This window comes from Pezoporus flaviventris, unplaced genomic scaffold (assembly GCF_033815535.1).
Source record: "Pezoporus flaviventris isolate CSIRO_AGI_PZ_B2104156 unplaced genomic scaffold, CSIRO_AGI_Pfla_v1 ptg000013l, whole genome shotgun sequence".
Lineage (NCBI taxonomy): Eukaryota > Metazoa > Chordata > Aves > Psittaciformes > Psittacidae > Pezoporus > Pezoporus flaviventris.
The window spans coordinates 4,183,384-4,197,947 of record NW_026892561.1 but is presented as its reverse complement, the minus strand read 5'-3'; the positions used below and the strand labels follow the sequence as shown (position 1 = coordinate 4,197,947).

The window sequence follows — 14,564 nt, the reverse complement described above, 5'->3', positions numbered from 1 at the left end:
CAGAACAAACTCAGGATACATTTTGCTACTGAACATTTCTATGGTGTAAAGATCTAATGGCCAGATTCTCATCATCTAGGTGCCAAGAAAAGTTTCCAGGTATCCTAACAAAGCTTCAACAGCCTTGAGCAGGACTGTTAGTGTAAAACCACAGAAAGAAGCGAATCTAAACTCTCAGTCCAATCTGCAACAAACAAAAGTTCATCCAGATGACCAATGGCAACTCCTATTAGCTCCTAAACATAATGGGTCTCTCAATGAACATTGCTCGTGTCAGAAAAGTAACACTTACAGAGGATTAACCCAAGAACAGTGCTCCAGAAATCAGAAAACTGCAAACAGGGCAATCTTAGCAAAATTCTTCTATATGGTCAGATTTGTAGAAATCTATAGTCTTAATAGGTGATAATATTCTCTTGTTCTTTAATATATTTTTTTAAATGGGTTTTCTATCATTGCGCCTAGGCTTTGGCAGCACTGATATTCAGGAAGACTTCCTATTTCCGCTATCAGTTCTGAATGCTCAGAATTTACCTCATCATCTCTGCTAAACTAGTGCCTGCCTTTTAGTCTGCATTTTCTTCAATACCCTCTTATTGTTTGGGGGCAGCCTCTTGACAAGCACTGTGTTGGTCAAACTGCAGGAGGAATGCCATTCTAAAAACGCTACAGGCATCAGCAGGCAGGAACTTAGAATTCCAGCTCCACTGGCTTAAAAAATGCCAAGAAAAAGAAGAAATCACAACTATCATTTTGATCTTCACAGCCATGTATCCTGCAGCAAAGATTGGGCACAACCCTGAGAACCTAAACATACTGCAGAGAGTTTTGTCAGTCTGAAATGTACTTATTTCACAATCACTGTGATCTGAAAAGAAATGGGAGAAATTATGTGAAGATTACAAATCCCAGGGTTTGGAAGAATACCTGGCATGGTACCGACCATATCTGCTGCCTCATGTTCAGGTCCTGTGCCCGTACTGTCACCACCACCTATTTCAAAGGTCAAGCAGAACAAGGGAAATGTCGATTATCACAGACAGCATTCTCATACAGCTCAGTCTAGTACTAAAAAACACATTGAATTGCTATTTAGAAACTCATTTTGAGATAAAGCGTCTTTGAAGTAATTGTCTTTTTAACTGCTTTCCTCCTGCAGTTTGACCAACAGACTGCTTGTTAAGAGGCTGTCTCTAAACCGTAAGAGGATATTTGTAGTCAAGAAAACCTGTGCAATAAAAGACAAGAACTAGCTTAGCAGAGATTATCAGGTAAATTCTGGGCTTTGCAAAGCTTCTGAAAGTACTCAGGAAAAATGAACTGCAAGCTTACTGCTAGCGACTTGAAAAAGCCTATGGGAGGTTGCATAAATAAGAAAGAAACATCGGAATTTATTGTTAGGGGGTTTTTCGCTTTTACTGCACAAGTTACTTTTTCTACAGAGGCTACCAGACCACACGTCCTTTTAATTTTCCTAACACAATTCCTTGGCTAATGCACCATTAACTTTTTATTTGGGCTTAAGTACATCTAAATCATAGAATCATAGAATGGTTTGGGTTGGAAAGGGTCCTTAAGGACCATCTAGTTCCAAACCCCCGCCACAGGCAGGGACACCTTCCACTAGACCAGGCTGCTCCAAGCAGCTGATTTGCTCTAGCAGAAGGTATGGCCTAACAGTCTCAGTCAAAGCTGAGGGTGGAAAAAGTCTTGTTCCTATACACAAACATGTGAAAACAAAACTATCACTGAACATGTCACATAGGGCCCCTACCAAAGGCTTGGTGGTACCAAAGAGAGCTTTACTTAAAAGCCCATACTGAGCAGACAGCAGGCTGCCCAAAGATAAGTAGGAACAAAAAAGTACATAAGGTGCTTATCCCAAAGAAAAACTGTCAACTTCCTGGCTGATCAAGTATGAAAAGATGATGAGAAATATCCACTGCCCAGTCCATTAAAAAAAGAAATAGATTAAATTAGAGATAAAATCATCAATGCAAGGTCCTTTCAAAAATCTAGTGAAGAACATTGAACTGAAGACAATGCCTGGCAGACACATACTGCTCTGAACAATGATTCCTCACTCCCAGTGGCTGCCATCGTCTTATGACTTTAAGGGAAAAGAAAACAAGTCAATTTCTGTTGGCTTATATTTTTCTATGTAATCTTTGTTTCCAATCTTTAACCTAAAAGCATAACTTGAAGCTTTACTTCAAGAATATTTATTCATTAGCTCAATGTGGGCTATCTCCAAGGACATACCTTCTTGTCAGAGGCAAAAGGCAATGGAATTTTTTGTACCACTTTAATGAAACTCAAAACGCCCGAGAAGGTATGAACAGTTTTTCTTCATGAAAATAAAAAAGCAATTAATGCTTTGAACTCAGTAAGCAAGAAAAAAAAATAATATCCATGACTCTTTTTACTGTCCTTACAATCTCTGACCTTTCCACTAAAACACTCATCACCAGAAAGGAAAAAAAACCCCAAACTGGAAAAAACCCCACTAGTACCAAACATGTAAATTGAAAAGATGTTTATTCAAATCCGTTGTAAAAATCAGTGAATTTCACCCAATATACAGATTTATTCTTTAACAAGTATTTGGCATTGTGATAACATCAAAGATATCACATGATGCGACAGTTGCTATAGTAGCAATACTTCTTTAAATACAAAACAGATCAAACCAAAGCATAAAACATACAAATTGTAAACAAAAAGATATGCATCAGATATATTCCCAGCTAGCAGAGGAAAGTGTAAATTACAGCTACCAAGCTCAGCTAGTCCTGAGGTGCATCTGCAAAGAAAGCAATTGTATCAGCAAGTCCATCCTCTCTGAGAGGTAAGAGATGGCTCAGAGACTTAGGACTGCATAAGAATGATAGGAGATGCTGAAACACAAGTTGAGGAGTGCATTGGAATTCAAGGTCTAGGTCACCAAAAGATTTTTTTAGGGGTGTTCCTACCAAGCCAGAGGAAATTCTGTGTCCAGGGATTCTGAGGCAGGAGGAGAACTGAAAAGTTAAAGCAGACCCTTTGTGTGGTACCAAGAACTTCAATGGGTAAAACTTTGTTATGTACGGCCCCATGTCTTTCTGAAGTCTGTAAGCAACGGACTTCCAAAAGACAAGGAGTGCATGTGACCTGCCAAAAATACTATAGGAACTGGAACTGGTAGAAATTGTAGTTGGAATTGTAGTTGGTAGAAAATGTCAGGTAAGGGCAAAACGTGTTGGTGGTTGGGGTCACTCACTAGTATGTGCTGGCACCATCCTAAAATGCTGTAAATATTTCCCATGCCACCTAATCCTGAAATGAATCACCATACATACTCCTGGTTTTGTATTATATGTGAGGGAGGATGGAGAAAGTGGGAGGAAAGGAAGGGGAAGGTTCATGGACATATGCTATATATATATCCATATATACATACAGATACATATATACATATGTATATACCCATGTTTAAACAGCTGTCCCAGATATGAGGCATGGATTTAACAAAAGCAGGTTATCTAGCTCAGTCTTCCAGATATAGTAACAAGCCACATGTATTTTCAAAAACCTTTCTTTGACAAGGTTTTTAAGTGCAGAATGATTACATGCAAAATGCTTACTAAAAGATACTTCTGAACAACCTCAAGAAATAGCACCAGCCACAGGATATTGATGCAGTTAGTCATAGCTAGCACAGATCAGACTTAACTTCCATGTATAATACTTAGGTTTTATACAGAAGGTGTAAAATAGGCTGACTTAATCCATGCTTACACTGATAAAGCAACAGCAGATCTGATCTATAGACTACATTGACCATTTCCCTCCTGTGCAATCATATTTTATTGCAAAGTATAAGAACATTACTTCCTCCATTTTTTTTTCTTTATTTATCCACACTGTATATTCTAGAATAAGTAGTTTTGTCTGATTCAAAAGCAAATGATGTGATTGACCAACAGCCAGATCATGATAACCTAACCAGAAGTGAGCACTATGCCAAGTCAGATGGTCTTTACCCTACCAGAACAGTATAATTAAAATGGTTTTAATGACAGGGTAACTGGAAGAAGTCATGACAAAATAAGTTTCTAAATTAAAAATAACTCACATTGAGGCAAGCTAAATGTAACTGAAGCATCTGATCTGTAGCAACCAATGCAATGACCATGACCCATGACTATGTAGCCCTCAGTGAATAACAAAGTCGAAATCTCTGGAATTTAATAACTCTGTGTATCTCTTTCCTTTAGGACAATCTGCTTTTCAGCTGGGAAACTGAAAAAGACTCAATAGGTAATAATTATTCCTGATATAACAGACAAGTAGGTTTATTTCAGCTTCTGCAATATGCCAAGGCTTTATTTACTTGAATTGTGCTAAGTTTCATACTCCTCAGTCCTGACTATCACTTTCAAAATGCTTGCCCACAAACGGTGTCTCCAAAAAGTACTAAGTATGAAGTACTATGGAAGTCTTTCAAGAGTATCAGCAAGGTCAAGTAAGAAACATATAAACAGTGCTTTTTCTGTTTATGAAAATTGCACCTTTCATGTCAAACTCCTAGCACTGTTAATGTCTAAATATGTTTGCTGATTGAACAGGAGCTTTCCAGATCTGTACTTAAAAGAGATCTACACCATATTTTGGAAGACATGAGCTTATCTGCTGTGATCCCAGACAGGCCAAAGGAAGAGAGCTGTAGCTGTGATGCTGTGCCTGAGCTAATAAGCTGTATCACAAACACTATTTCAGGTTCAGCACTGAGGCAATATAGTTGTGCCTTCCAATTTGGAATGGGTTTTTATCTCATTTGTAGGTATTCTTCAAAAGCCATCAGCCTGGTGAGTCTCAGCACAGGCCAGCTCTGGTACTACAACAAACCCACTCTTCAGAGGTATTTTGATTTTTCAATACCTGAAGTGTGACTACCGAAAATTTGTTGTGGATGCATCTGTCCAAAGAAAATATGGATCTGATGATCACTGAGTAAGTCTAGCATTCACGAGACTTCCACAGGAAACAGCCTTCCATGAAGGCTCCACAAAGCACAAAATCCTGTGGGGAAACAAATGCATCTCTTCAACACTCCATATTTTACAAGTTATTGGAAGAGAGGTAGTTGCACACTGCCACAAGTGCTTGGGCTATCGTTACAAGTGTGATAAGTGAAAACTGGGCGACAGAAAATCATCGACAATTTCCATCCTGTGTATTTTGCACCATAAGTCATGCATCTGTCTTTGGGTTGAACCTCTATTTTTCCTTGGCTCTTGAATATGTGTAATTTAAATATATGTTTTTTCCCTTGCTTCCTATTTACTTTTTGTTTAGAGTTAGGCATGTCTTCTGCCAGTCAAACTAAACAGTAGTTTCAGACACAGTTAATTTCTTCAGTTTGGAGTTAAATCTTCTTGACTACTTTGCATTTAAAATAATGTGGGGATTTTAGCTCTACTTCTGGAATAATTTGTTCCCCGAGGTTGCTTAAATCAATGACACTATTAATTACTGCAATAATTATAATTACTCATTGAAACAACTCCTTTAACTTCTTAGTTGAGAACAGCATCTTTCCCCCTACTTTCCAAAACAGGCCATTCCAAAAGTAGTACTTTAAGCCACTGAGAATTTCTTCCACCCAAGCATTGCCCACTCACATTGCTGAATTTACTCTTTAGTTAAGAAACACATAATTTAGTATTTCAGATTAAATAATTAGATCATCGCAGCATTCTATTTTATTCACAAAGTATAAGTACTGTATAGCAACAGATTTAAATATTGTTTCAGAATTCCTTTTTTCTAATATAAAAATAGCAGCAAAGCAAACTTGATGTATGAAGTCTCTTGCATCATAGAATAATAGAGCAGTTAGGGTTCGAAAGGACCTTAAGATCATCTAGTGCCAACGCCCCTGCCACAGGCAGGGACACCTCACACTAAACCATCTCACCCAAGGCTCTGTCCAACCTGGCCTTGAACACTGCCAGGGATGGAGCATTCACAACTTCCTTGGGCAACCCATTCCAGTGCCTCACCACCCTTACAGTAAAGAACTTCTTCCTTATACCCAATGTAAACTTCCCCTGTTTAAGTTTTAACCCATTACCCCTTGTCCTGTCACTACAGTCTCTAATGAAGAGTCCCTCCCCAGCATCCCTATAGGCCCCCTTCAGATGCTGCAAGGCTGCTATGAGGTCTCCACGCAGCCTTCTCTTCTCCAGGCTGAACAGCCCCAACTTTCTCAGCAATGTTAAGAATGGGAATCTAACTACAGAGAACACTACTAACTGATACACCGTATTCAGCAGGTTTTTTAACTAAGCAAATGTTAACTTGATACAATATTTATAGGAATATGAAATGCAAAGTTTTTCAAGTATTCACAACACGAGCCAAAATTCTACCTTCAAGAAGGCTGACACAGAGACAGCTCTCAGATCAAATTCCTTATTACTTGTATTGCTTAGAAATAAAATAACCAGCAGATATACTGGCATTCTGTGTGGTTAGGAAGTATCTGTTATTCTGCAGTACTACAGGTCAAGTTCATCTCAAAATCCTATTCCACATGTACAGTTCCCCTGAAATAATGCTGCTGCCTTTGGATTTGTATAGGTTATTTGAGGAAATTTTCATTAATCAAGTGCATCATACTACCTCCTCTACATTACATATGCATGAAAACATGATAGTCACTTGATAGGTGTTACCCTGCTCTAAAGTTTACTGTAATCGCACAGTAACTTGCTGCTTATTGCAAATGAAAACACATCAGCAGACCTGTAATGAATCCAGCTGGGCTTTCTTTGGAATGGATTCCTGCTGCTCTGCGCTGGTGATTCACAGGAACTGATGTTCCACTTGCTTTTGTGGAGATTGAAATTCAACACATTTTTCAAGGTGGTTATGAAACAATATGTAAAAGCAAAATCTTGCCAGTTTTTGCTTGTGATTGCGAGTTCCACTGCTAAGTAAATAGTTCTATGAATTAGTAAATCAAATACAGTCAGATAGATTATTTTTTGAATAATAATTTAAGACAACTACTCCCACCCCCTTTTCTACGCCTGATTTTTGCCAAAATTAATCTATGAAATCAGCCTGTTAACCATACTGAGAGAACAGGGACACATATGTACATTAGAAAACTTATATATCAGACTAAGTTTGAGTCTCTAACGTTAATACTTTAATTAGCCTAAAATAGAAGCAATCATGAAAACACTTCAGTATACACATATATACACCAAACTCAGTGCCAAACATTTTCAGGATCAGTGCCCTAGATGTAATACCAAAGTCCCCAGCTCTGAATTTGAGCAGCCTGTGACAAAATTTGAAGTTATTATTATTATTTTGGTAGAGGAGTGGCTCCAAAACTGGCTTTTCCAAACCATTCTGACATGCAAGTAGCAAAAAATACTGCAAAAAAAATGTATTTAAAAGTCTAGGGCTAAAAAAAATAACACTTCTTAAATGACAGGCTTGGCCCATGTGCCAGTGTGAAGGAATTAAGCTGTGGGGACAATGTGACAGGGAAGCTGGGGAATGGGACACATAGATGTGTACTCAGAACCAACTCTCCATTTACATCTCTGTAAATTGGTTTACCTCTATTATAGATTAATTGCAGACACAGCTTGAACTTAGAAGAACTTCTTATCTCAGGGACAATGCAATCTAAACACAGCAATTCTGCATCAAGTCTCTGAATGCCAACTACTTTTGGAGATTACTTAAGAAACCTAAGCTGGTTTCTATAGGATCGCATAGTTGTGGGAAAGGGCAGCACAATCAATCCTGCAGGAACAGGAGTGATGTAGCACCTTGGTGGGTGTGCTGAAGCCAGTATACAGCAGCACCACTGCTGAGCAGAAGCAGAACTGCTGGATCTAAGCACCGTGAGCCATAAATATCTGCATCAAACTCCTCTCCAAGTCCTCTAGCACCTCATTTATCTGGGGGTTGGTGCTTTCTGTTATCAGGGTATCCTAGCAGTAAAGATGACTATACAGGCATTTCACTCCGTTACTTTTGTCGCTAAACAGATGTAGCTGGAGGAAAGAAGAAAAGGAGGAAGGAAAATCTCTGAGCACGAGCAAGTTGTCAATTCCTTCTGCAAAAGATAACAGCTATTGTTACTAGGCGTCCCATTTGGAAAGCAGGCTTGTGCTGCAGATCTAAGATCCCCAGTCCTGTTAGTGGCCCCACGTAGAGATCAAGCCAGTTACATTTTAACACAAGCAAGTGACTTTAAAAACTATTTTAATGTCCATTAAATCCACAAAGCTTAACTTCAAAAAATAGAAATCCTATGTAGGCCGTATAAACGCATTCTGAGGTTGATCTGGTTTTTTCGCATGAAACTTCTGCCTACTCAATACAGTGACAGCAACACTAAAGAAACTTGCACAAACTTCTGTTTTACAAATTCCAGTGTGAAACTGATTAAAATTCTCAGTATGTCTCCTTTTACTCTTTACAAATTCAAAACCCTCCTCTCACAAGCACTAATAATTAATAGGGTGCTTTGAACTTCGCTGAAAGAAAAAAAAACGTTGGGAGACTTGAGGTAAGTAACTTTCAAAAGCTTTGATTATTTGTCAAAGAAAAAAATCTGTTTGAAATCTGGCGAGGAAATGGTAAACCATTAAGAAATGGCAACTGGAACACGCAACACATTCCTGATTCTTTCTTTTTCTGAAATTATATCTTCTGGCTGTAAAAAGCCTTCAGTGGCATTTCTCAGGTCTCCTTATATGGCAAATTATGTAACAGAAATATGATCAAAGCTGTAAGTACCAAAAATATATTAGCAGCTCTTCTTCAACAAATTCTTCTAGTGGGGATTGTTTCCACTAGATAACTGAAAAAGTTGGAAATTAGCTGAATTCCAGCCTACTGGCAACAGACTATTATGATTATTATAATACTTTTCTGCAGCTACTACAGTTAATTTCAATATATCACTTCAATGCCTATTTCAAGCTGAGCAGTAAAACCTGAGGTAGTTAATGGTCTTCCAGGGTGCTTAAATTCACTAACAAACCTTTCTCTAATATTCCCTGGACTTCAAACTGCTAAAGATAAAATGTGCCAAACAATACATCTTCAGGTTTTGAATTCTGGTGAGAACTGTAGGAGTAATGGGTTTAAACTTAAACAGGAGTTCAGGTTAGATAGAAAGGCAGAAGTTCTTTACTGTGAGGGTGGTGAGGCACTGGAACAGGGTGCTCAAAGAAGTGGCAAATGCTCCATCCCTGGCAGTGCTCAAGACCAGGCTGGACAGAGCCTTGGCGACATGGTCCAGGGTGAGGCGTTCCTGCCCATGTCAGGGAGTTGGAACTAGATGATCTTTAAAGTGCTTTCCAACCTTAACCCTTCTATTCTAGTCTGTGTTCTACCAATGCTGCCAGTAAGTTTCAGCTTTGTTAAACAAACCACATTTTAGGTTTGTTTACAAATACATCCTGCAGCATTTTATAAACAACTCTAAATAGCTCCTTATGGTGTGTGAACATCTGCAAGTCTGTGCCCAGTACCCTGACAGTTTTCCACCGACTTTTGAAATCTCTGTGTTAATGGGAAGATAGAGTGGGCAGATCCCTTTCAGATCCCTTTCTGCAATGTCTTTTCCCAAACACTGGAATTCAGCTTACAGGCTAATGGTGTATATTAGGAAATCAGCTACAGTGTTTATGCTTGAAAATTCAGAAATGATTTAAGACAGGACAATTCCATTAAAGAAATTACATTTGCCTGGAAGACCAGAAGCACCAGTGGTGTGCTGTGTTATTTGAAAGACAAAGATTAAATAATACTGTTAATTATCCGATTTGACCTATTTTCAATTTCCTCATGGTAAAGGCAGTGAATTGGAAGTTCCCGTTATCAAAAAGGCTTAAATTTAAAGACAAATAAATTAGGTTTCCTAATTAAGGTCACCTAAAAGGAAGCAGTATGTTCCTGATACTAAAATGTATGCATGCCATATGGGAGTAAATAGTTTTAAAAGAAATATTCTTTTTTGAAGGAATACTCAAAAACTGTCTTTCAAAATAATCCAGCTCAGCACTATCAGATTAAAATCCATTAGAAAACACTGTAGAATTTACACAATTATCCTATCGGACCCTCCACATGCACATCTCTGAAATCACCATCTCAACACAAAGCAGTTTAGAAATGCTAATAAACACCCAGACTTTGAGCAGGGGTTCAGCATTCAGTGGTGGTTTGAAGCTCTCCTCCAGAAGCCAGGTCAGCCCAGCTGCGTGACTTAACATGGTGCTGCAAGGTATCTAGCATGACATGTAAATAAACATGGAAACCTACACATTCAGCTGGGAAATCTGTTTGTTCCGATAACAAGGATCTTTGGTCTAAAGACATATATTTATCCCCTGTCCAGAACTGTGAGTAAATGCTTTTTTTTGCTTTCACTATGATTTCAGTGATGAGGACTCAATGAAATATCAGAAATACTAATATCCACAAAATGACTAGCAGCTGTGGAATAACACATATTAGAACTGTCAATCCCAGCCTAATATGCAGCTGCCTCAGATAGGAAACTATTACAGGACTCAGCGATAACCTGTACCCTTTGATCATCAGACCTCTGGAAGCAAGTCTTCTGAAGGGAACAGAGATGTCTACAAGAATAAGAGTAACCTGGGGAGAATGAGATAACTAGCTGAATCCATGTCTGAAAAGTTAAACATTTTCATCTGGTTCATGGGTCAAAAAAATTACCAAATACATGCATTTTGTACTCATTTTGACCCAGTAATAAGGTTTGCTTTACTACAGAATTGGAAAAATAACATTGGTCTGGTTTTGAAAAAACTTAACTAAACTGGCCATCTTCTGTATCTTGTACCTTCCAAAAGCTTGAGACATCAAGGTCAGCCAAGCAGAACTACTGGAAGTCAAACCAAGAAGCTCCTGAAAGTAACTAAATAGTCTCCTCACTTTCATTCTCTTGCAGACTTCATTAGTGAAGGCTTAAGTTGCTTTTAATTTGGATTCCCAGCTTGAGACACGAAGGCTTCAGCCTGGAAACCCAAACAGAGAAGCATACAAATTCAGAGTTTATTGCAGAAAGCTGATTTAAGCGAGTTCTGAGGAACCAGCTATGACTATGGAGCCAACTGCAACAGGAAAATGATTGATTAATCCAGGGAAAAGTGAGTTGATTTGCAGCACACTATTCAGATATCCGAATGCAGAGACTATTTTAATGGATTAGACCAGATGTCTGCCCAGTCCAGTGAGCACAGCACCAGAATATGAACTGTGTAACAGACAGATGTGAGATAATCTGCCTTCCATATTAAATCTCAATCTCATTTGAAACACACAGATTGGCTTAAACCCTGATACAGAAAATGATGCTAAGAGTAACAGGATAAGAAAAGCTGATGGTAGTCCCTCTTCTGCAGTACTATGTGTAATTCTGTGTGACACAATCCCCCTCACCAACAAAATAGTTTAAAAATTTGCAAGAACTACTACAGAAACAAAAGTCTTTTACAGGAAAAAAGAATGGAAATATGAAAAATACCCTGTATATATGGAAATAGTAAGTATATTTACCAGTATAAGAAACTTAATAGAATTACTTTCCTATAACAGAAGAGCAAGGAGATACTAACAAAACTGAAAATTTCTTACATTAAAAAGGATATGCTTTCCAGAAAGCATAATTAATATACAAAACATCTTGACACCGTGTATTTTCAAAGCTAACAGTTTAGAGGTGTTGTAGAGCACCTTAGCTGTATATAACTCAGTACCAGGTAATCTTTAGGAAGAAACTTAATTTCTTTAAGTAAGTGCACATCATATTTTTTTCTGACATCTTTCCTTGTCACTGGCTCTTTACTAACACAGGTTACTGAAATAAACCAGTAATGAATGGTCCATAACAGTAATCTGTGTTGCTACAGAGCATGGATAAGTTACCTTTAATTCCTCTGTAGGTCAGTTTCCGCATCTGAAAGTTACAAATAACAATCAATATTCCAACATGGGAAGACTTAGTTATTACTCATGTTTTCTGATCCAGGAATACAAGCATGATGTTGCTCTAAAAACTAAACAGAAAAGTATAATATAGTAATATTGACTAAATTAATTTATATGGTTTAAACATGTTCACTCCTTCTGTAATGGCTTTATTCTCCTTGCATCCATACATAAAAAATGTACATTAGTGCCAAATGTAGGTTCATCTATCTCCTAATGCTACATTCCTGTATGTCCTAAAGACTGGTCCAGGTCTGACATGTCATGAAAACACACTAAGCAGTCAGGATGCACCAAGAACATCACCCAGTTATGTTACATGCACATCAGCAGTGTCAGTGTCTCCCAGCACACAGGGATCAAATAGGTTCTTCTGGGGATCTGCCAAGGATCCCCTTAGTGTCAGAGGAGACACTAAATCAAAGTGTAGGGGGAAAAAGGCAAAAAAAAAACCAAAGCACCCCACCTTTATTTTTCCACAGCCTACTTTCCATGTCCTTTCTTAAAAAGGGCCCAGATCAAAAGTTTGCTTCCCAGGTCCCACTGATGTCTGAAAGTTTTGGTTCTTTTTCCTATCTTTTCAGTTCTTTGCATTTTTAATCCTCATCTGGTTTCTCAAAAAAAAGGATCTCCAAATTAAGGCTTCCAAAAAGGCCAGACAGATATTGCTAAAATAAAACCTACATTTATAAAGAACATGCAACAAAACATGGTTTGAGCACAAGCTGAAACACATTTAGGAGAAAATCAGCGATTAGCTGCAATAGTTAGATGTGGAAAAAATTCTGGACAAGGTTAAAAATAAAAAGCAAATACCACAAAGCTGCAGATTTAAATACTATAGCAGAGAACACAATATAAGAGTAAGTTTATGAATTAATCTGGAAACAGTAGGAAAGTTACATTATATGTTAAAGAAAGTAACAATGGCACAGGCATGGGCAGATGAAGCAGGTAGGAAACCTGACAAAGTCAAAGAGTCACTGGAGTTTTGTTTCCTGTTTCGCAGCGCAGTCAGAAGTGATCTGCTGTGTTTAGTGTTGCACAACAACAGAGCGGATGAATATAATCACCTGCCTCCTGGACAACTTTAATGTACAATAAACTTTAATGTGGTTTCAGGGGTTCATAAACAGCATGGCTGAACACAGGGAATTCAAGAATCATATGGCCAATCCGTTTAGAGGTAGCCTTTGTAGTATTGCTTCCTAGAGAGCATTTCACATATTTATCACTTTTTTTAACCTTAAATGGCCCCAAAATCCAAAACCAGTTCTATGGATAACGTATCTTCATTTGTAGCCACTTCTGAAGCTGAAAAGCACAGGCACAGCAGCTAACACAGCAGGTGAGGAAAATGTAATTTTGGTCCAGGAACCCAGATAATTTATGTATGATGCTGTGAGATACTAAATATTCAGGAAAACTGCCATTATCATTCTTTCATCCTCCAATTGTTAGAATCTCTAATTTTCATAACTGATTTTGGGGGCTTCTGTTTTCCCGTGGGTTGGAAAAGACCTTAACTGTGTTTTGTTACAATAGGAAAGACGCCTGTACCAAGAGGATCCTCATCAGTCCTTAGGAAACACAAAACTTCAGTCTCACAAACTTATCTTCACATACACAGTTAGAGCCATTGTTAACGCATCCTCAATAGGAAGAATAACATTTGGCACCTTCCTTTAAAAGACCCTCACAGAGTAAGTTATGTGAGATGTAAGGTTACAGCATCCTGCCTCTCTGCAGCCTCTGGGGACAGGCCCAGCAGCACTTGCAGGTCAGCCCCCAAGGTACCCTCGCTGTGGTGCAGTTTCAATCCCAATCCTGCCTTCGCATATTAGTTTTCCATTCTAAATAAAGGACTTGTGTGAGGGGAACTCCTCTGCACCATCGTTTTGCTCTTCACCACCGCTACCTGTGCCCCCTGCGAGGGGAGGAGGGCGCACAGGGCAGGCTACCGCACCATCAGCTCCTTCCCCACGGCCACCTCTCCCCCAAGTGTCTCCCCTGAGTGTCTCCCAGACACTCCTCAAGCCCCAAGGGATAGTGCCTTGCCCTCCTCCACAGCTCCCTGGGCAGGGGCCTCTGCCCTGGCCCCTTCTGCACCTCAGTGCCCTCGGCCGGGTGGCACTTCCCTCCCCTTTCCCTGAGAGAAGCGCTCCGTCTCCTGCACTCCGCTGCTTTGCAGCTCCCATTTACTGCCAGAAGCCCCTGGAGAAGGGGGGCTCTTCCCCTTCTCCCCCCGCCCAGAAGACTGCGGCTGACACTGACCCGTCTCTGCCGTCCTGCTCCTCTCCGCCATATTTGTTGTCATCCCCCTACCCCCCCCACTCGGAGCGAGACGCTGCCTGGGCGTCGCCATGGCAACACACGTCACCGCCAGGGGAGTCCCGCACCGCCCGCCCTCCCTCAGGCCGCCATGGTGGTGCGGGAAACGGCGGCAGCGCCCGGGGAGAGCGCTCCCAGCGCCCCGGGGAGCCGCGATGGGCTCGGGGCCGAGGAGCATCTGCTGCCGGTATCGT

The 14,564-nt window shown here is 39.6% G+C and overlaps 1 protein-coding gene across 7 annotated transcripts in view; it reads right to left on the bottom strand.

Annotated features, from left to right (window-relative positions):
* Positions 1-14,440, bottom strand: part of LOC133268341 (BEN domain-containing protein 5) — a 951,280-nt gene extending 936,840 nt beyond the window's left edge. For 6 of the 7 annotated variants that reach the window (XM_061451279.1, XM_061451280.1, XM_061451274.1 and 3 more), the window contains exon 1: positions 14,314-14,440. In XM_061451279.1, the coding sequence (XP_061307263.1) occupies positions 14,314-14,404 (91 nt within the window). In that variant the 5' untranslated portion in view covers positions 14,405-14,440. Of the gene's footprint in view, positions 1-11,976; positions 12,032-14,313 lie in introns of those variants that run through there. The other variant, XM_061451278.1, reaches the window with a different exon arrangement.
* Between the last annotated feature and the right edge of the window lie 124 nt (positions 14,441-14,564).